This window comes from Nannospalax galili, unplaced genomic scaffold (assembly GCF_000622305.1).
Source record: "Nannospalax galili isolate Female #2095 unplaced genomic scaffold, S.galili_v1.0 scaffold16, whole genome shotgun sequence".
Classification (NCBI taxonomy): Eukaryota; Metazoa; Chordata; class Mammalia; order Rodentia; family Spalacidae; genus Nannospalax; species Nannospalax galili.
Genome location: NW_008339910.1, coordinates 2,673,679 through 2,695,815, shown reverse-complemented (window position 1 = coordinate 2,695,815; position 22,137 = coordinate 2,673,679). Strand labels below are relative to the sequence as shown.

The 22,137-nt window shown below is 34.3% G+C and overlaps 1 protein-coding gene across 1 annotated transcript in view; it reads left to right on the top strand.

Moving 5' to 3' along the window:
• The window catches only part of St8sia4 (ST8 alpha-N-acetyl-neuraminide alpha-2,8-sialyltransferase 4), a 92,786-nt gene extending 78,373 nt beyond the window's left edge, over positions 1-14,413 (top strand). Inside the window, exon 5 of the mRNA XM_008834599.3 lies at positions 13,333-14,413. Coding sequence (XP_008832821.1) covers positions 13,333-13,615 — 283 coding nt within the window. The 3' untranslated portion in view covers positions 13,616-14,413. The remainder of the gene's footprint in view (positions 1-13,332) is intronic.
• Positions 14,414-22,137: the final 7,724 nt, after the last annotated feature.

Genomic DNA, 22,137 nt, shown 5'->3' with positions numbered 1-22,137 from the left:
GGAAGGAAGGAAGGAAGGAAGGAAGGAAGGAAGGAAGGAAGGAAGGAAGGAAGGAAGGAAGGAAGGGAAGGGAAGGGAAGGAAGGAAAAAAATGAAATGAGAAGGAACGTGATTTTATGCTGTACATTTAAAAATAGATGAAAAATGGATTCGTATGTATCCGAGTTCACTTCTGATTATAGCAAGGAGAAGTTTGGATTCGTACCTAAGAGAAAATTGAAGAAGGAAAAATTACTATGGTGAGACATGGGTAGGTAGATTCATACTCTCCTGCTTTGGCAAGATGTATGCTGAAACTCGCTTCTGTAAGGACAGACATGGAACTAAATGTTGTGACTTGCTTGAAAAGAGGCATCAGAGAAGTCCAACATTGGTTAAGGATAGAATTTCTGTAAGCATATACTTTGTAGTGCACTTATTTTCTGGTCTAGTATCTACATGTTTAACCTTTTCAGAAACTGAAACTACATTCCAAAGGAACTTCACCATTTTATTTTTCTAACAGTGCATGAGGGTAGTGTTTTGGTTAGATCTTCATTAATTCTTCATTTTTTATTACAACTCTATTTGATTTGAAATAATATCTCATTTTGATTTCCACTAGCATTTTCCTGATGACTGAGGAAGTGGAATATTTTCATGTACATATGGGCCATTTGTAAACCTTCCACTGAAAATTACGTTTAGATCTTATTCTTTTGTTTTTTTAGGATGGTTTTCATTTGATTATTGAGTTGTAAATGCTATTTTTGTACTGTAGATACAGCTTCCTTACCAGATGTGTGGTTTATTGATGTTTCCTACTTTGTGAGCTTTTTCTCTTTTTCATTTTATTCTTCATCAGATGTACAATCTGACGTGCTTTGGCACCTTCATTCATGTGCACATCCACATCCACACAGATACACAAGAATACACGTGATTTACGTTTTTAAAGTAAATATTAAAAAAAGTTTTAGTGTTTGAGCTTTTAAAATTATGTTTATGGGACTAGAGAGATGTCTCAACAGTTAAGAGCACTAGTTTTAGCTCTTCCAGAGGACCTGGTTTTGGTTCCCAGAACCCACATGGCAGAAAACAACCCTCTATAACTCCAGTTCCAGGGATCCTTACACTCACTTCTGTCTTCCATGGTCATTGCATGCACAAGTTCACTTACATACATGCAAATAAAACACTCATTCACATACAATACAAAAAAATCAATAAAAGTGGGTCTATGCTTCTTTAAAATTCTATGCAAGTTGTGACGAAAGGGCTCTCCTTTTTTCATTCAACAATTCATTTTATCTGACTGGTATGAGATTAAAAATAAATAAATGCAAGTGTCTTGTTTTATAGTATTATTTTCATCTTTGTAGTTCTCCATAGAAAATAATGGCATATGTCATAATGAAATTATCTTTTCACTTGACCTTTTTTTCTTTCTTCACAAGAAAATTAATTTTTAAAAAAATTCCTATACAAATTATTTTACTATTCAGAACTCATAAATGTAGTTTGTAAATTGAGTGGCTCCACCTAAAAATGAGTAAAGCAGAAAAATTACATTGATGCTATTATACTGCCATTTCAGCAATAGAGTCTTGCATGTGAGGAGTAGAAAATATTTTTATTAACAAGCAAGATAACAAAAAATATTACATACTGTCTTAAAGCCTGTAAAAAGTTCAGTGTGAAATGCCATTAAGTAATCCCTTAATTTATACTGTGGAGTGTGATGTTCATCAGTGACAACCCCAGTAACAGGAATCTTCCCAATATATCCTGGATGTCACTTAATGATTCCTTCATGGGATTTTTTTTCCTGGCATTGCCACATAATTATTCCTTCATGGGGTTTCCCTCAGCCGAAAGCCTATTCTCCATTCATATATCCATGGAAAGTGCTTTATTGAGAAATAAAATTTTGCAAAGGACAACACAATTGTCTATGTAAGCATTGCTTCCCTCTTCTGATCCTTTATGACAAACCTAAAATAGAGAATTATGTCTACATTAAACTTCCAATGGTGACTGGCTTGCTAATAGCCAGAAAAACATTAAAGAACTTAGCAAGTTATTGTGCCAATCCTGATTTCATTCTTCCTCTTCGTTTTAGTAAGTCTGATACTCATCTAAGTCTGTACTTTGCTAGTAGTAATTTTGCATTACAGAATGGATTATAGACTACTTTTGTTAGCCCTTTTTCAACTTTTAGCAGCCATACTCCTGTATGGGAGCTAACGTAACCTGACTTATTGATGTAAACTGTGCTCATTCATTTGTAAACAGTCCAAATGCAATCCAAATGAGATCATTGGACCTTTAAAAGAGGTTTGAGGTTTTTGTTTTAGTTTTGTTAATTTGTTTTCATAGTAAAATCGAATGCTGTTGAGAAAGCCTGTATTTGATGGCTGTAAGCATGTAAGCATAGTTTCTAAGTGGCTCCTTGTACTGTTATTGGAAAAAAAAATTGCATGGATAAGCACTTCTGGCAGGTCTTCTTCATCCTCTTCCATTGCCTAATCTATTGCTACTAAACTTTTGAGTGGCTTAACAACTCCACCTCCTTTTTTTTTTTTCTTTTCTATGTTTCTATGCCCTAAGACAAATGATTGCACTGATTCCTATCAGTCTTGCTAAGAAACTGAAAGACTATCACAGTTTTTATTTATTAAAACTGATCTGGGGACTAGAGAGATGCTCAGTGATTAAAAACACCAGCTGCTCTAACTGAGGACCTGGACTGGATTCCCAGCATCCACATGACAGCAAACAACCCTCTATAACTCCATCTATAGCGAATACAGTGCCCTCTTCTGGCTTCCTTGGGCACTGCATTCTGGCAAAACATTAAAAATAAACAAAATGTAAAAATATTTTTAAAAACTGATTTGATCTCATAAATGTTATCAAAAAAAAACTTCATCATTAACTTTATTTATCTTACTAGTCATGCTTCAAGTAACAGTCTCTTCTGTGTCCAGGATTTCACTCTTTGTAACCACTTGCTCATCAACAGCTTCAATACTAAGCTTCAGTTTTCTCTCTGTAACACAAAAACTGAGTTAAAGGGGTGCCAGAATTTGTGATGTGATATGATATGCATTTAATTTTGAATTTTAATGTAGATTCCATTACTCTTTTCAATTTTCAATAATTATATTTGAGAAGTCCTATAAGATATTTTCTTAAATACATTTAGTATCTATACATTATGTTTAAAAAAAATCTTTACTAAAATCTGTCTAGACAAAAGCTAATGATCTGATTCATGTACTTTTGTGGAAATTCATGTTAATTCACTTTATAATTCTGATGTGAAATAGTCAATAGGAAGCCTTCAGTTTATTTTTGTTTAGCTTCTCTTACTTCTTAGCATTTTTCTGTTTTCCTATGACACATATTTTCTACCACCTTTGTCTCTGAATTTAAAATCAATCATTTTGAAAATTTCAAGTAATCAATCATGATTTCATTAAAAAATTTGTAAGTCAAAAGGATTTTTTTACCTTTTAGTCATTCGTTAGTCATACAAAACTGTGGAAACCTTATGTTAAAGTCTTCAGTTAAAATGAATTCAGAAACACTGCTGCAATGTGAATGAAGAGAAATATTACATATTACATCAGACAAAAATGAATGAATAGTCAGTAATAAACAAAACATGCATTAAACTACTTTTATGGTTGGATGACTTCTAATGTACCTTAGTCAGAATTCAAATTACTTGTGACTCAAAATACTCATATTATTCCTGAGTAAACTGAACCTGAATGTACTTAAATGATTTCCTCAAGATTACATAATTAGTTAAAGCTCTAGTAAACCCAGAATCCATGGTGCCAGTCTTTCCTTCTATTGAGCATTGTGGCTGCCTAATCATGAACTGGTTCCAATTCATTAACATTGAAAATTTCTAAAATACTACCAGTAATAAGTTAAGTACATATATATCAACACCTACTTTGCAGTTATCATTGTAATAAATATCATGAGATCTTTCAGAAGCATCGTTGCCTCTTTCCATTTGTATTTGAGGCTAATGTTACATTTGCCATCAGTAAGAACCTGCACTCTTCACACATTTTCTTTCTTGACAAGTGATTAAATAATGAATGCAGAGAACTTTGCCAAGAAATGTTTATTTAATAATTTTCTTGTCCATATTAGCAGTACTGTAGGCCTGAAGAAATATTTGTCTCTTTCTCTCTCTCTTGTACATCAAATATATACAGGTACTGGCTTGCCAGAACTGACTATATCATCTCTTCCTAATTAGGTTTTCACTGATGTCAGACTGTTAGCCTGAATATCTGTGTAGAGAATATTTTCACCATAGATACTAACATGTATTATGGATCAACAGCTATTCTTTCCCTACCTGGTGTCTGCTCTTAAAACCTTACCAGGATATGAATAGTGAACTTGTTCACAGAAAAATTAAGCAGATTATTTTTCTTCTGGAGTCAGAAATTCACCCTCTAGAGACTCTCTTATACACTATAATATTCATCATCAGATTATGAACTTCATGTAGTAGTTTGAAACTCTGGGTATGAAATAATATTTCTAATATAATAGAGTTATAGTTCACTAATAAAATGTGAAACATAGTAATCACTGATCTAGAACTTCCTAAAGGTATCTAAAATCAAACAAATAATGTACTCAATCACAAAAGGAAGAGAGGCAAAATTCAAAGAATAAAAACTTTCATATAGTAGACATCAAACAAAATATATATATTTTACAGAGTTATTATTGTAATCTATTCTACACAACAGTAGGCAGAGATTACTGAGCCTAAAGTAATATCCTCACTCTCTTCCTTGTTCCATGAGCACCTCAAGCTTGTGATGAATTAAGCCTCTGAAGTTTGTTAACATATTTTCTGTATTATGTGAAGAGCATCCACATACAAAAAAAAGTTTTCTATTTTCTATTTTCTCTGTTTAATAATGAGCTTGAAAGGAAAGGACACATAGAAAATCATACTGGTAAATGACCTCTTGAGGTTACAAATTTGTCCTTTCATTTTAATGAGAATTCAAAAATATTTTAAGAAGCATTATTCAAATCTGCTGGGAAGTCTTTACCCTTTGATACAATGTCAGTGCTTTTTGGCATTTGCAATGTGGTTAAATAAATAGCATATTAAAACCAGAAAATCATCTTCTGACTTCAAAACCATTGGAAAGATTACACTGGGGAAAATGGGTCCTATTTACCTTTGAAATAAAAGTTACAAAAGCCCCAGGCATAAACCACAGCACTGCTGACATTGGCCTGAAATAGCATTTACTTCTTCATTTTTCCACCCAATAAATTCTATTGCAAGTGAAGATAAGTTCAAGTCCTTGTTACTTAAATTTTTAATAATATTTTATTATTTTTATTTTCTGTGTGTGTATGAGAGTATTGCCTGAATGTATGTGAGTGCACCTGTGTCGTGTAGTGCCATGGAAGTCAGAAGAAAACTTCAGATTCCCCTGGAACTGGAGTTAAGGACAGTTCATAGCCACCATGTGGGTTCTGGGTATCAAAGCCAGGTCCTCTGCAAGAACAGTCAGTGCTCCTTACCTCTGAGCCATCTCTCCAACCCCAAGTCCTTGTTATCTAAAACTGAATCATCACAAATGCATAGGAAATTTTGGTTCTATCACATATAGTTTTAGGAGCTTTAAACTGTTTGTTCAAACTTCCTTATACTCCAAAGCTCCATGACTGCTTCTGCTTCTGTGCAATAACAACTCTCTATAAGCTTGTACTGAAAAATGAAATTTTAGAAAATTCTGTGCAGAGAAATTAGCCCAATATATGTTCCTTTATAAACTCAATAAATTATTTTGGTGCCTCTTAATAAATTGCTTATGTTCTTACATGAGGTTTATTCTTAGCTTCCCAAGTCATGCAAGTATAAGATTTATGCCTTCTTGTTTCTCTGGTATAATGTATGAATTAATTTGTGCTAAATGTAATTGCTCTTGGTGATATGATGATGGAATTTCCATTTCTTTTCATTAAGGAATTTATTCTCAACTCTACTTGTTGTGGCCCCACAAGCCATCTCATAATCCTAAAAGTTATTATGAAATTTACCCAAATAATTATAAAATGATACCAAATTTATGGACTTAGAAAATAAATGCATATTGCATAGTATGGTGTAGAATTAGAAAAACAAGGAAGAGATTATTTTAATAGTTTAGTAGAAACAACAAAGAAGCCTAATTTCAGTATACCCAAGAATGATTGATTTTATTATTGTATAGTTGATCATATAAGCTCCTTATGTACACTGATGCATTGACAACTATGGAGGATAAACTATCAAAGTAAGGCTATTTATATCCCCATGCTGTGATTCTTGAAGGGAAAGGAACCATCATCATGATGGTATGTATTAGCTTTCTCTGTGTGGCACATACCACAGACATCTGTTGTGGCGATGAACTATAGAGAGTTAATATTTGATACCATCAAATTACTGCATGTGTGCTAGAATCAAGAGCCATGTTACTTACCATGACAGCTTTATGCAAATAAGAGAGAGACCGAAGGAATTCCTCTGAACTAAACATAGGAAGAGGCACTGTGTTTCCTCATCTGTTACAGATAGATGGTTCATACATAGAAAATTTGCTTACACTATAACATTAAACTTCAATTGTCATAGTATCAGTTCTTCCTCTGTATTCAAATTTGTCTTCAAAAGATTGCAGTTGATTTTGGAGTAATATCTTAGAGAAAAATTATTATTATAGCACATTTAAATACAGAACTCTTTATTTAAATATAAATTCAAAATAATGTTATTCACAGGCCAATATGTCAAAGTTAAACATTAAATGGTATGATTGAATATAGCATACTTTAATTTTTTCTCTGAAAATTGTCATTCTTATCTTTTTATATTTTCTTTATTATTTTTATTTTATTTTTTGTGTATGATTGTATTACCTACATGTATGTAAGTGCACCTAGGTTGTGTAGTGTCTGCAAAGATCAGAAGAGGGCATCAGAGCCCATGGAACTCTAGTTACAGAGGGTTGTTTGCTGTCATGTGAGTTCTGGGAACCAAACTCAGGTCCTCTAGAAGAGCAGTCAGTGCTCTTAACTGCTGAGACATCTCTCCAGTCCTTGAAAATTGTCATTATTTAAAATCAGATAGTTTGATCTCAGGTGAATACTATGTGCTTTAATGATCAGATAAAATCTAAAGGACTACCTTTTTAAAAAATAAAAGGAAATGAGCCCAGAGTAATAGCTCAGTACTTAGAACACTGGTTGCTCTTGAGGAGGACCTGGGTTCTATTCCAGGCACTCATGTGGCTGTCAATAACTGTCCTTTACTCCAATTCCAGACACCCTTTTCTGGCCTCCGTGAGTTTCCACCCATGTTGTGCACTTCTATACATTTAGACAAAAACATTCATTCACATAAAATAAAAAGAAATGAATTGAAAATAAATTTTAAAAATGAAAATTATTAAACATGTTCTTTGACATGTAACATATTCTTCAAAACTAGGTGAAGGAACAAATGTTTAAGTTGAAGCATAGTGAACGTTTCACAAAGTTTCATGGAAGGACTACTTTAAGTTACAGTTTAATTTTATAAACAAAGCTAAGGAAACATGTCCGTTCAAGTGAAATGATATGATCACAGTTATTTAGCCAACATGTAATTCTGAGATATAATTTCCAAGAGAAAATGGTATTTGTAAATAGGATTGAAAATAGCTTGTCTTGTGACACATTGTCAGCCAACAAGTACCATTTACACGGAGCCAAGCTCTGTATTATTCACATTTACCACCTGTTTTGCATCATTGTGACAATGTGCTATGTGAAATAATATAACCAAAGGTCCAAAAAAACTGTGAGGTAGATTTCAAGGACTAATAGAATTTTATCACAAATGCCTCAGGAACTAATATATATGTCAACCTATGTCTTATGACTATAAGTGTGGCTTTCTGGAGCATACTAATTTTGCATGTAAAATCATTACAAATCTTAAACTTTTGGGGAACTTGGGTTATGTTGGAGTAAGAGTAATAAGACATCATGGTTATCAAGAAATGATCTTTCATGCCTAGAGTAGTGAGCTCTATGTGGGTTATCACAGTTTTCAAATTTGATATAATTTATAATTTATATTTAATATTCTAAGCAAATATGTTTTGCAGTAAGCAGAGACCATTATAACATTAAAGCAAAAGGGAAGAAAGAGGAGAGGTAGGGGGCAGGGAGGTAAGAAGGAAGTAGTTTGCAGATGTCAACACATTATATTAGTAGATAGATTTAGGCATGATTTTTCAAACTGTACTTAGGGATGTGGCTTTCAAGTTGACAGATATTATTTAGCTGATTATGCAAATAGAATTAAAGAAGAATATCCATTCCTCTTTTCAGTTGTGGAATTTGTTTTTGATAAAATAATGAATCTCAAGACCCATAACAACTCAATCAGACAAATGCCTAGCCTAGAACAGGGGAAATGGGCAGCAGTCCCCAGTCCTAGTCAAGGAACTATTAGTAGATGATTACTGTGGGGTAAAGAGGGAAGATTTTCTTTAAGGGAATGATTCTAGATGGGCTTGACTAGACCCCAGTGGATGAACTTGCAGCGAGGGACATCTGGGTACAAGTGCTTGACCAGATAAAACTTAACAAATGTCGTGGGGGAAGGCGAGGGGTGGGGAATGGTGAGGAGGTCTAAATTTGACTAATATATGTTATATTAAACACAAAAAAAAAAACTCAGCGAAAATAAATACCATAACGAATCTCAATAATTTAGACTAGCCTATAATATATTCTTTGTGTGGCATTTATTATTATGTCAACATCATAATCACCTGAACAAATAGACTGACTCTTAAGTTGTTAAGAGTGGGGTCAAACTTGGATGACACAAGTTCCCCTAGCTGTCTATTAGAACCATCTGTCCCAGAACCATCCTGGTTCTGATGGATCTCTCTTGTTACCTCAACTTGTGCAGATGGAGCTGTCTGTGTCCTCACCCTGTGCTAATGGAACTGCCTCTGGAACTCTATTACACCCACTGTGAACCCCCACTCAGGACACTTCAAAATTATTTCTCTAGCTTCATTGGAGAAGTACAAGTTCAAGTTTGGCTCCACCCTTAATCCTCACAGAAAATATAGTCTTTTCTCACTCATCCGTGGTCAAGGAGTCCTTCCCAACCTGCAACTTCCACTGTGTCCAATGGGTGGGTACACTGCTTGCAGTGCTTGGATGTGTTAATTCTCATGCATGCTCACATTCATTCACTATCTTTGTGGGTCAAATACCAAACTGAGATTATCATGGAGATACTCTGGTCATCAGGCCCAAAGGCATAGTTTTTATGGGACTAATTAGAAGTCATTAGTCTAGAGTATGTTCATTAATAAAAGTCATTCCTACAATTTGGGTTTTTTATTATTTCATAGAAAGATATTACAGAACCATTCATTCTTGACTTGCTTTAAATTCTTTGTAAATTTATGCTGCATCTTCATGTCATTTATTGAAAACTACTTTCCAATGCTGTTTTCTCAGAAAGCTGTAAATATGTTTTCCTTTGTGTTCTTTTTATAAACATGACTGGACAAGAAGCAACTTAGTTTTTCTCTGAAATTATTCAACCTGATGTATGACAGCCCTCATTAAAGAAAGTCACTGCTTCTGTTAGCACTACTAAAGCTAAATTTATCTGTTAATTTCATAGATTTATTTATCTGAAGCCAGATTACAAGTTTCCAAAGCCTCTATATTTTCAAATACAATATATTTTCAAGATCCTTCAACACTATGTCAATGACTTTATTTTTGCTGTCTCATTAAGATACTATTGACTCAAAAAAGTTTCCATGTTTTTATATCTCTGACTCTAGTTTGAAGCTTTAAAGTAAATAATTTTGCCGTCAGCATTTCTTGCTGGCATTGCAATTAACAATTCATGTGTGTTACAGAGTTGTTTTGGCATATGCTTACATCCAGTCATAGTTAGATGAACTTTGAGAAATTGCTTCAGAATTAGGAAATAGAAAGCATTTATTTGATAAGACCTCAAAGTTTCATACAGTAATAAAGCACTATATTATTTCTCCCTGGCAACATTTTTCTCATGTTAGAAAAACTTTTTTTTTCATTTTAACTGAATTTTGGGGAATTTCATACAATGTATTTTAATCAGATTTAGACACTCTCCCCTATCTGTACCCCTTCCTTAATATCCACCAATGAATTTCAAGCACTGTCATATTTATTAAGGCCTATCAAGTCAAATTTCTGTCTCCAAGTGCCCTTTGCTATGGGTACATTCACTGGAACCTGATTTAGCTATTCAGCATTACACCATTAATAACTGACTCTTTCCCAAAAGCTATCAGTTGACAGTAGTTCCTCAGCTAGAGTTGGGACTTCTTACTCATTTCCCCATGTTTATGCTGGAATTTTGTCTGGCATGAGTTTATGTGGGACTTGTACATGCTGTCATCATTGCTGTGAGTTCATTTGAGTAATTACTAAGCTGTCTGGAAATCTTTGTTTCTTTGTGGTTATCCATCACTTCTGGCTCTTACAGAGCTTCTAACCCATCTTTAACATATGATTCCTGAGACTTGGGAGGTAGAATTTTGATATAGGTGTCCTATTATGCAATATAAGGATTCTTCAGTCTCTTATCCTCATGTTAGGCAATTGTTGGTCTCTGAATTAATAGAAAAACTTCAGCATAATTTTTGATACTGCCAAATAACTCTCAATTAACTGCCAGCTCCTGATAGATATACAGCCTCATTACTTCGACCGACTTTCAATTTGCTTAGTTTAACTTAATTGTTAACAAGTAAATGTTTTACTAACTGGTATATTATCTGACATTTGTGACTATACTCATATCATACCAACAAACTTCTCTATAATAAATAAATAAATTATGTTATGAAAACCAACTTTCTAAAAGCACAGAGATGTTTCACTTTAGGCACCTCAAGTTCTTCAAATTAAAATTTAACAGGGTATTACTACCACTTTTGATGAGTTTAGAACATATAGGCTATGAATTGTACTGGGTCATCTATGTTTTGATTATAGGAAATTTCAGATAGTATTCTTTGAAAATTAGTTAAAAATCTTATCTATAGAGATGAGGCATTGAACTAAAATGTCTTCCTAGAACATGAAAGGCCCCAGGTTTGACCCTAGTACCAGAAAAGAAAGCATAAGATTAATTGTATTAATGACCTTTACTGTTACTGTGACAAAAAATACTTAAGAACAAGTTAAGGAAGGAAAGATTTGTTTGGCTTATGTTTTATGGGTGACAGTCCATCATGGTAGGGAGGATATGGCAGGACAGTTCATGACATGCTGTGCCAAGAAACAGAGAAGGCACGGATAGTGCTCTGCTGATTTCTTCCTTCTCCTTTTATTCTGTCCAGGCCTCCAGTCCATGAGATAGAGATACCCAGCATCAGTGTGAAGTTTTCTCACTTAGGTAATCCCCTCCAGAAAGGTCCTCACAGACAAACCTTAGAGAACACTATTCATCTCCTAGGGAATTTCCAATACTGTCAAGTTGATGGGATGATAAGCCATCACAATAATAGCTGGGATAAAGAAGGAAAAGTGGAAACATGTAAAGAACCACACTGACTATTTTGCCTGTTTTGGGTCAGGTTTGAAAGCACACTATTTCTATAAATAGTTGAAGTAAAATCCCACTTAAGTTAGTTTGGCTTTTGAAATTGTCAGTATTGAAACTATATTTGACCTGCTTTGGAAAATTTCATTAAATTTTTTTGAAAATAGAAATAATGAATACTGTTACAAAATTGGAAAGTATCATATTAAAGCAATGACAAGCTATAACATGATCCTTTTAGTTTTCAATGGCAGGAACATATTTCCAGATGTTTGAGACAATAGTGAAAACAAAATTTTTAAAAAGCTATATTAAGAATATTCTACTTATAGTAAAACAAGTTTTAAGCTAAGAGGAAATTCACTCTTCCCCTTTTAGCTGTTGTCATATGAGACCATTGCCATTAAGAAAATGAATAGGCCAAGAAGCATTGGAAACTCCCTTCTCTGTAAATGTGACAATTAACGTCAGGTTTTCATGCTTTCAGCCAACCAAGTTTGACAACCATAATGGATCTGAATATTTTGAAGTATTTTATTGCTATTTTAAATGAATTATTATGAAATATTTATTAGGATGAATATACATTTTATCTGTTTAAAAGATTCCCTGCCCTCATAGATGATTCTGGTTTAAATCAGTGGTCACAAAAACAACAAAATACAAAGACATGAGTGTGGGAAAGGGAGCTGTAAGGAGGAGGAGTGGATGACAGGGGTGAGTGGGAGATGAGAGCAGGCAGCTGAAAGTAAACAGATCGCACTGCACAAGTGTGGAATTGTTGAGGAACACAAGTCAAGCAATGAAAGTAAGTCAAACTGCATTAGAAGTGAACTATTCATTAATTATTCTGAAATTATTTTTCAATTGTTTTGTTATTGTTCTGCTTATGGAGATAATATTTTAAATATTCTTCAGTAAAAGATGATTTTTACAGCTGTGTTTTTTATGATTGGATTTGAAAAAGTCAGTTGTCATACTGTAATTAAAGCATTCATTTGGCTCATTTTTAAAATATTTTATTTACTATTTTTATTTTTTGTGTATTTGTGTATTGCCTGCATGCATGTGAGTATACCTGTATTTTGCAATTCCCAGAGGTCAGAAGAGGGCATTGGATCCCGTGGAATTGTACTTACAGATGGTTGTTGGCTGCCATTTGTGTGCTAGGAATAGGTCCTCTGCAAGAGCAGCCAGTACTTTTAACTACTGTGAGATCTCTCCAGCGCCTCATTTGGTTCTTTGCATGTATATGGGAGGTGGTTTTGTGTGTGTCCTGCATGTGGAGGCCAGAGGTCAATCCTGAGGAGTGTTCCTTGAGGGCCTCTCTCTCTCTCTCTGGCCTCACTCACTCTCTCTTTCTTTCTCTCTCTCTCCTTTCTGCTCCTAATTCATTTTAAATCACAGATTACAGAACAAAATTAACCTATACTTTCAGTCTGATTTTTATGTCATAAGTAAGAAAATAAATACGTATAGGCGTAAGTAAGAAATACTTATAGGCATAAGTAAAAAAATAAACAGGAAAGAAGACATAAAACTGTAAATTTTTCAAGATACTCATTCTCTTTTATTTTTTTAGCCAGACTGAAAATATTTATAGAGATACCTGTGTTTCCCACATAACATATTTTCTGTAGGCTATATTGTATATTACTCTAAATTCTCTTCTGTTTTATTTCTTCTAGTTACTGGCTGACCAACAAAGTTCCCATCAAAAGACCCAGCACAGGTCTTCTCATGTACACACTCGCCACCAGATTCTGTGATGAAATTCACCTGTATGGATTCTGGCCATTCCCTAAAGATTTGAATGGAAAGGCTGTCAAATATCATTACTATGATGACTTAAAATATAGATACTTTTCCAATGCAAGTCCTCACAGAATGCCATTAGAATTCAAAACTTTAAATGTGCTACACAATAGGGGAGCTCTAAAACTGACAACAGGAAAGTGTATGAAGCAATAAAGCACATTTTAAAACATACACACTGAACATGAACTTTTTTTCTAAAGATGCTTCTGAAGATTTGGAAATAGGATCCAAAACAAGGCTGGGTTTCAGCATCCACCAACTGACTAAAGGCTGAAATAGGAAGTCTATGTGAAATCTACCACCAGCTGATGAAATACCTGCAAAGTGCTCTAACAATTAAATACTTTGACTTCAAGGGTCCTAGTAAGTGCCACTTCCACTAAGAATACAGTTTGAATGTATTATCAGTAGTGTTTACAAGATCCAACAGTGTACTCATCATTAATTAGCAAAGCAAATATGTTCATCACTGTAGGGCTGCCACTGCAATGCCAAGCACATTGGAAGAGGAACCCAGGAGCACATCTCAGACCTTGGGAAATTAAACCATCCTTGTCAGCAGAAATCAAGATGGAAACAGTTTGAGCAGTGAAATCCATGAGATTAAACAACTGGAGTTAATGCCTTCAGTCAGGACACTGAGTCTGATCATGTTTATGTTTTTTGTTTATCTTTTGAAGTTTCTTTTGGTTTGGGAATGGGGTGCTTAGAAATTCTATCTAAGATGCAGAGATAGGAAATGCATATGAATGAGAAAAATAACCACCAAATAATCCTTTCTAAAGTTCTTATATTTTTCAAATTGATTTTGCACAATTCTAAACCTCTAGATTATTTTCAATGGTGTAGAAGGTACCAGTCAAAATATGCCACTCAATAACAGTGAAACATTGTAAAAGAGAGATATGTTGTGTCTTCTGAGATGGAAAAATGGGCAGAAAAAATTGCACTCTTGGTACCAAAGATTATATATATATATATATATATATCATATTATATATATGATATATCATATATGTATATCATATTCCCACACAACAAACCCTTCTCCTTTCAGGAAAATAATACATTATTAACATGAACACATTGATACACTGTTAATGTGGATGAAACTTGTTTATAAATATTTTAAAATTTCCAAACTCAAACTTTATCTTTATTTTATACCATTGACATGTCATAATAATTTTGTGAAAACATCTTGCCCTTTAAAATAAATGTTGGATTGACATTGTTGAAATGTGACTTCTATATCTTTAATATCCTCATTGTTACTGAAATACAAGATTATCATGCTTTTTAGATCATTTTAACATTTCTCAGTACAGAAATATCATGATTAATAGAGCCCTGTTTTCGTCACAATGACGAATTTGAAGCAGTTTGCACAATGACAACATATACCAGCATTTTGCATTTAAATGAGCTCAACTGACCAGTATATTTCTGCACTTAAATATAGTTACACTGTGACTGATTTTATCAAAAAGAAACATGAAGTTCTTCAGTGAGTGATTTGAAACAATTGAATATGCAACAAAATTGCCTGGGAGGCCAGCTTTCTGTTTCTTTTAAAAGCAGAAGCATTGTATTCTCACTTCTTCTTTGGCCTGAAACAACTTACATGAGTTATTCTTTCTGGGGAAGATAATCTGAGGAAAGCAGAAACAGCATGAGGAATATGTACACTTTGTTTTTTTTATAGGGAGGGCACTCTGAAAAGTGAGTAAAGAGCATGGGGAAGATATTCATATATATGTGATATATGTATTCATGTTATGGGAAAGGATAGTCACAGTAGTACAACTCCCAATATTTTTAATAGTATTTGGTATTATTTTTAAAATACAATATAATGTTAGGTTCAAGGGTTCATTTTCCGAGTATTCATACATCTACAAGAAAGCAAAGTAGAATACACAGGAGAGATTTGTGTTAAAAATAAATAAACTCAATATACTTTGTCATTAAATTTCTTATCTATTCAAAAATTTTAGAGTTAGATACATGCTACATGAATGTCACATTGAAGGTATGATTCACTTAACAAATGAAAAGTAGGAGATTTATGAAATCTTAGTTTGAACTATATGCATTAAGTTATTCCAGCAATATTTGACGTGGATTTAATAGATATCTAGAGGTCACTAGTAAATTCTTATAAATTAATACTAACTTGGCTCTTATTCAGAATAAGTCTTTAAAAGCATTAGCAAGATATCTTACCATTTTTACTACATTTTCAACAAACATATTTAAGAAACATTAAGGCCATAGTAAGCACACCACAGCCATTCCCTTTTGTGTGCATTGATGCTTATTCTTAGATGCATTGGGTAGTGCCTTTTAGCTTCTTCACGTTGATTTTTTTTTTACCTTCTGCTTTATGTTATCTAAATGTTTGCCCAGCTATGAAAATGTTCCACATCAAAAGGGCTCAGATTTGAGAGAAACTAACTTTTGTTCATCTCAGGGAACTTGCAATATGTAAGAATGAATTCAATTAAAGATACTTATTATTGAATAAAGGGCAAATATTGTGATAGCATTTCATTCCTAATGTCACCTTTTCATTTGCCCTCCCACTTCAACACCTACTGTGGCCTTCTTAAGGAAGAAGGCAAGGGGACAATTGAAACTACTCATGAGAATGAAGAAAGAGCTGAGATTTAACCAGCAAGCTGCATGTGAAATGATAACAACATCAAATTATAAGTGTATACTTGAGGTATCTGGATTTTTCTTAGTATCTTATGCTCACAGCTTTAATATTTTCATTTCCCTTTTCATGATTTAACCATGTACCTGGCAATGTTCAGGCAGTTGGTTGTGAAATATTCTTTTCTTTGAGGTTACATGGTTGCTGTTGTGCTATTGACATGAATAGACCATGAAAATATTCTCGTTATTATTTCTCAGACTGATCTGTATTTAATACTAAGTTGCTGAAATAAAAGTAAATCAGTAACAGATTTTCAGGGGCAAATCTTGTGATTTAGCCCACAGGAATGACAAAACTACTGTGGAAGTTTGTATAGCTGAAAGAAGGTGCTGGGCATTCTAATGTCTTCATGTGTTGTATATCATATGAACTGTATATCAATTGTTAATGAAAAATTTTACATAAATGCTTTCAAACATACATTTATTTAAAAAGTGCTAAGGGTAGTGTACATACCAACTAGTTGCTAAGCTACTACGCAAGAGAAGGGTAAGAAAAGTAATTTATTTCTAGTTGTGCAGTTAGTCATAATGCATATTATGTGATATTTGGTTCAAAAAGAGTTGTTTTGTGTGATTATTGTAAGGACTATCTATAATTGTGGAAGGGGAATGGGAAAAGTTGTGTATAGTTAGTTATCTCTACAGGTTTGGAAGTTTCCCCATCAAATGTTATTACACACAAATGTTTTAAAAATTGAATGAGGGTAATCGTTTTGTATTTGATAAAACAAAAATCCAAATAAAGCCCACCTAGAAATAGATATTTTATTATATATGTGCTATAGATATATCTACATAGTACAAATAGACATATGTGATGCATATATACCATGTTATATATGTGTATCTGTGTGTATACACACTGAGTCTGTAATATGTGCACAACTAGATTTGTGTTATACTAACATCTTCAGGGTCTACCATGTGAACTGCCCTGGAGACCAACAAGACCAGTTTAAAATAAAGAAGTTCTTTTGAAACTTCAGTTACTAATTTGCTTTTAGAGACCTACTTTATAACCTAATTGTATGTTGTTCTTTCCTAGAGTGACAATAAGTGACTAATATGTCCAAATCTTTCTCTAAAAAGTAAAGAAAAAAAAAGTCCTCAGCTAGCAATGTAATTAAATTGCGGTTTTCAGATTGTGGGTCCAGGTCATGTGTTTCTCATTTAAGTAGCAATTTTAATAAATACTTTTCTTTGTGTAAGTGAAAGCACAAGTGTTTTAAATGTATATAGCAGGAAGAAAAAAAGTTTACAGAGACAGCATTGCTGCATAGGGTAATAGCTACTGAGTCTTATACCATTTGTGGAATGAGAAAATGAGTTTTTTCTGTAGGTTTTTTCTGTTAAACACTGTTCCATTTTTGTTTATGTATAGCATTTGGGTATTATTGCTTTATCATTTGTATAATCGTAAAATAAACTAAACTGCGTTTTTCAATTTTCCTCTGATCATTTCTATCCATGCCTCTGTTCTCACTTCATATATCAGTATCGGGTGATAATTTCTAAGAAGCTTTTATCACTGCTTTGGTCTACACCAGCCTTGAGCCCCAGTGATTGGCAACTGGATAAATATTTAAAGTGTATTCATGGACATTTGAGCAATGTCAATAACAGCATGAATATCAGGAAGTCTTTAACAATTTTTGGTATAGCACATTCTGTTTGTGGTTTTGAGATTGGATATTTACACAATATATTGCCATTTCTGTGTAGTTTTCACTCACTTTGTCTGATATAACAGTCACTTAATCTTCATGGCTAAAGTGCTGATGACTTCTTTTACACTATCTTTTCTACACTGTGCTGTCCATTGACTTGTGATTTCATCAGCAAATGGCTGAGGTTTACAGTTTGCCTTCCAGAAGGTGATTTTTGAAAGACTACTTACTTAAAGCTTTTTCTATTTTTTCAATAACTTGAAAATCTATGCTTTCAGACATTAGACTGTTCTGGGAAACATTTTAAAGGTAATTTCGTGAGCTCCTTTTTTTCACATTCTACCATTTTGAATCATTTGCTATAGGTCAGCAAGGAACCATTATAAAAGACAAATACACTTAGATGTTGCTTTTTTTTTATTTTTGTGTAGTTAGATTTACTTTCAAAGATTCATTAATAATAGTTTGCTTTGTCTATTCTTGGAATTCAGTCAGATCACATAATGCAGAATCCATATTCTTATGGCAGAACTCACAGAGCTTGATGTCAAGATTGTCTACTATAAATTCATTTTCTAAAATGCAATGTCAAAGATAAGTATTCTACTGTTAAATGTTAGCATACATATCACTTCAAAATAGATTACAGTGTATTCTTATCTGAATTGTAGCTAGATTTCCTGTTATCATTCTCTTAAGTACGTTGTTCGACATGCTTTGCAAAAGAATAAATGACATATCATAGCACTATTCCAATGAGGACTCAGAGATTAACAAAGAATTATAGTATATTATAGATTCTGAGAAAATAAATGTATTAAATTGTTACAACTTTAGTACATTTTAAGAATCATAATACACTGTTTACCAATTTAATTTTTTTTAATTTATTTTACTTTTATGCATGTGATTATTTTACCTGCAGATAAATGCACTAATTTGTTGTATAGGACTGTCCTTCAACAGGGATACCACAGACAGACATGGTCTTCCCATGCTTGGTTGCACCCACTTGCCTATAATATTCACAGCTGACCTTGTTGACTATTACTCTCTGCAAGAAAGGAGGGGCAAGGAGTCAGCCACACCTCCTAATCAATCATTCACTCCTAGTTGCAGGAGAGGGATGGACTAAGGGTATACAAACTAAGGAAGCTGAGGGGAGACGTCATTTTGTGTAGCTGTGGGGAAGTCTTCTTGCTTAGGTGAAGACTTTTCAGTGACCTTCTGAGGGGAGCACCCATATTCCTATAAGTAAACCCTCACCCACTGCTCTGTAAGTAGTCACTGGTTTCCTAGGCTGCAGTTTGGCAAAATTGTACCTCAGTTTGTCATAGGGATGGGGTAGGTATTGTTTACACCTCCCTGAAGGAATTTTAGCTACACCATATCATGTAGTATCTTCAAGAAAAGGGCATCAGATCCCCTGGAACTGGAGTTTCAGGTGAACTGGCCAACATATGTGTGCTGGGAACCAAATCTGGGTCTTCTGAAAAGGCAGCCATTGTTCTTAAATACTGAGCCATCTCTCCAGCCCTAGATTTACCAATTTTTGTAAAATTAAAAGCTGGATATAGCCAGTTGTGGTGGTGCATGACTTTAATCCCAGCACTCAGAGGCAGAAGTGTGTCTGTGAGGTCAAGGCCAGCCATGTCTGTACAATAAGTTCTAATCCAGCTAGGTCTACAGAAAGATATTGTCTCAAGCAAGCAAGCAAACAAACAAACAAACAAACAAACCAGGATCCTTATAAAGAAAATACCTACTATATATTACATGTTTTGTTTATAAAGATAAACCATATCATCCTCAGATTTCCTTGTATGATATACTAAATTTAAAATAGAGATACCAAAAGGAACCACTCACTTGAATAGGTACAGCCTCTGGAAGCAGCTTACTGAAATATGCTTGTCTAAAATTTTGAAGTTGTTTTTAGCTTTGGGTTACTAAATAAAACTAACCCAATTTACAAGGGCTAATAGTGTTAGAGAAAAGCAGAATGAATGAACACTAATAATGTCTCTAAACTCATGGGGCTAAGTTATGTCTCACCATTCTTATATTGATAGTATTTATGTTGCCTCATTGTGAGTGAATTACAGTTACAAATTATATATCTATCTATATAGTTTCATTTAATTTTGATTAACAGTGTAAGAGTCAGGTATCAGGGATATTGTAGGTATGACATTTTATACATATGATTAAAGGATCTGTTATCTGACCTCTTCAAGACCACAAAGCTCAAAATGAAGAGAACCAGGACATGAACACACTGACTTCATTCTCCACCCTCTCAATGACTCTGTGCTCCACCATCTTCACTGGACTTCCTTTTCAGCATAGCAATAATATATCCTTTACAAATGTGGTTAGCAAGTTCATTGTTCATTGAGTATAGATCAGAAGTATATTTCACAAAGAGTTAAGAATATAATTCAGAGTTTTATGTGTCTGTAAAAGACCCCCCTCTAAACATTATCGTTTCTAATAACAAAAGCAGCTGCCTTCCAAGTCAGTGTCTCCTAAATTAATAGTCCCAAATCTCCCTCCAAAGTCTTATGCATATTTTATTCATGAAAGGTAAATTTTTATCTTACAACTTACTTTACATTTCACAAAATATATTACATTGCAGTGATTTTTAGTTGAAATTTCAATATAAACATATCGAGTGAGTTTGAGAGTTTTATTCATCTCCATTAGCAACTGTTTAAAGAAATCTCTTAAGGCTTAACGTTTGCAGATCAACCTGATTGATTTTTTTTTCTCCTTACTCTGTCTGTCTTCACAATGAAAAAATCTTCCAATTAAGGGAACAGTTTAATATTCTTACTTTTCTAGCCCTTCATTCTGCCTGGGTCAAGAAAAAACAAAATTTATATATTGACTGATTCAGTTTATGAAAATAAAGATTCCAATTGCTTAAATGCTCCATTTCTGAAATTCCAAAGGCAAAACTAGAGTGGTAGTGGAGGGGTACTTACAAAGTTGTGTGCACCCTTGGGCTTTTTCCCTACATCATGACTGGGCCCCCCAGAACTTTTGGCAGTGGTACAAGATAGTGAAGGCCACCCCTACTCTCTGGCTTCCCGTCTCCATCCTTAGTCAGCCCCCCACCCCATGCAGCTAAGGCTGACTGATTTGGTGGGAAGGGTGACTGGTTCCCTCTGCCCTCACCTCCTAAGGTCTATAGTCAAATTTTTTGTGGCGACTGAATTCCAGCTAGAGAAAGCATATATCGACTGCTTGCCAATCTAGCTTGCTACTCAGAGTACAAGCTTATCCAACACTCCACCCCTTCCTCTAGCTCTTAAAACTTTATGCCAGAAACTTCTACAAGAGTCCCTGAGCCTTGAAAGGGGTGAAAGATGTAGGATGATCCTCCTATTGCAGCGAGATATTGAACTCTTGGACCTTCTCATCATTTGTTTCCAAGACGTGGCTGCTGATCCATCTCAGTGGCATTTGTCCTACTATAAAGACAAATGAAAAGAAGCAGGAACATCTAAACAACATGAACATTGACTGTTCTAATAATAGAACCTCTAGATGCAAACAAAAATACTTAGAAGATACCCTAACAGGTGTATCACATTCATCTAACAAAACAATTGCAATGGCTTCCCCACTGGGACCTATGACATCTCCTGCCATTGGGGGTTAGCCTGGGCTACAGTACAAGATGTGTGTCCACTGCAAGGAGCAGGACTTATATCCAATCAAAAAATTTGCTGGCTGTACATACACTAGACACACCACTATTGCACCAGCCAGAACATCTTGCTTGGCATATTGATAGTGCAGCATACTGTGGAACTGTTCATTCAGCAGAACTTTTGGGAATCATTCTCCCCTAAAGATTCTGCTAAGCACCTCCTGGCTCTGTGATTACCAGCCATCACCAGGGAGTTTCCAACTTAGTCTTAGCTTCATTTCTCAATCCCCATGCTCACATCATGCATTGTCTCCAACAATAGGGACTTACCAGCTTTTTCTGGTGTGTAGCAATATTAGTGGCCATAGGTTCTATCATTTTAAGGACCTCCATGGTCTCTCTGGCCATCAACTCATGGGGGCAAGGCACCACTGTTACCAGAATTTTTATTTAACAGTCATACAGTCTTGGGGATCCTCTTTTAATTCTTGTCAGATATTTGTTGTTTACACTGGCATCTACGGGATCAGACTGTTGTAGACTTTTCCCAATCATTCTGGTGGTTATTACTTGTGTCTTACCCAAACATAAAACTCCCAAAAATTTTACAGATGTAGCTGGTC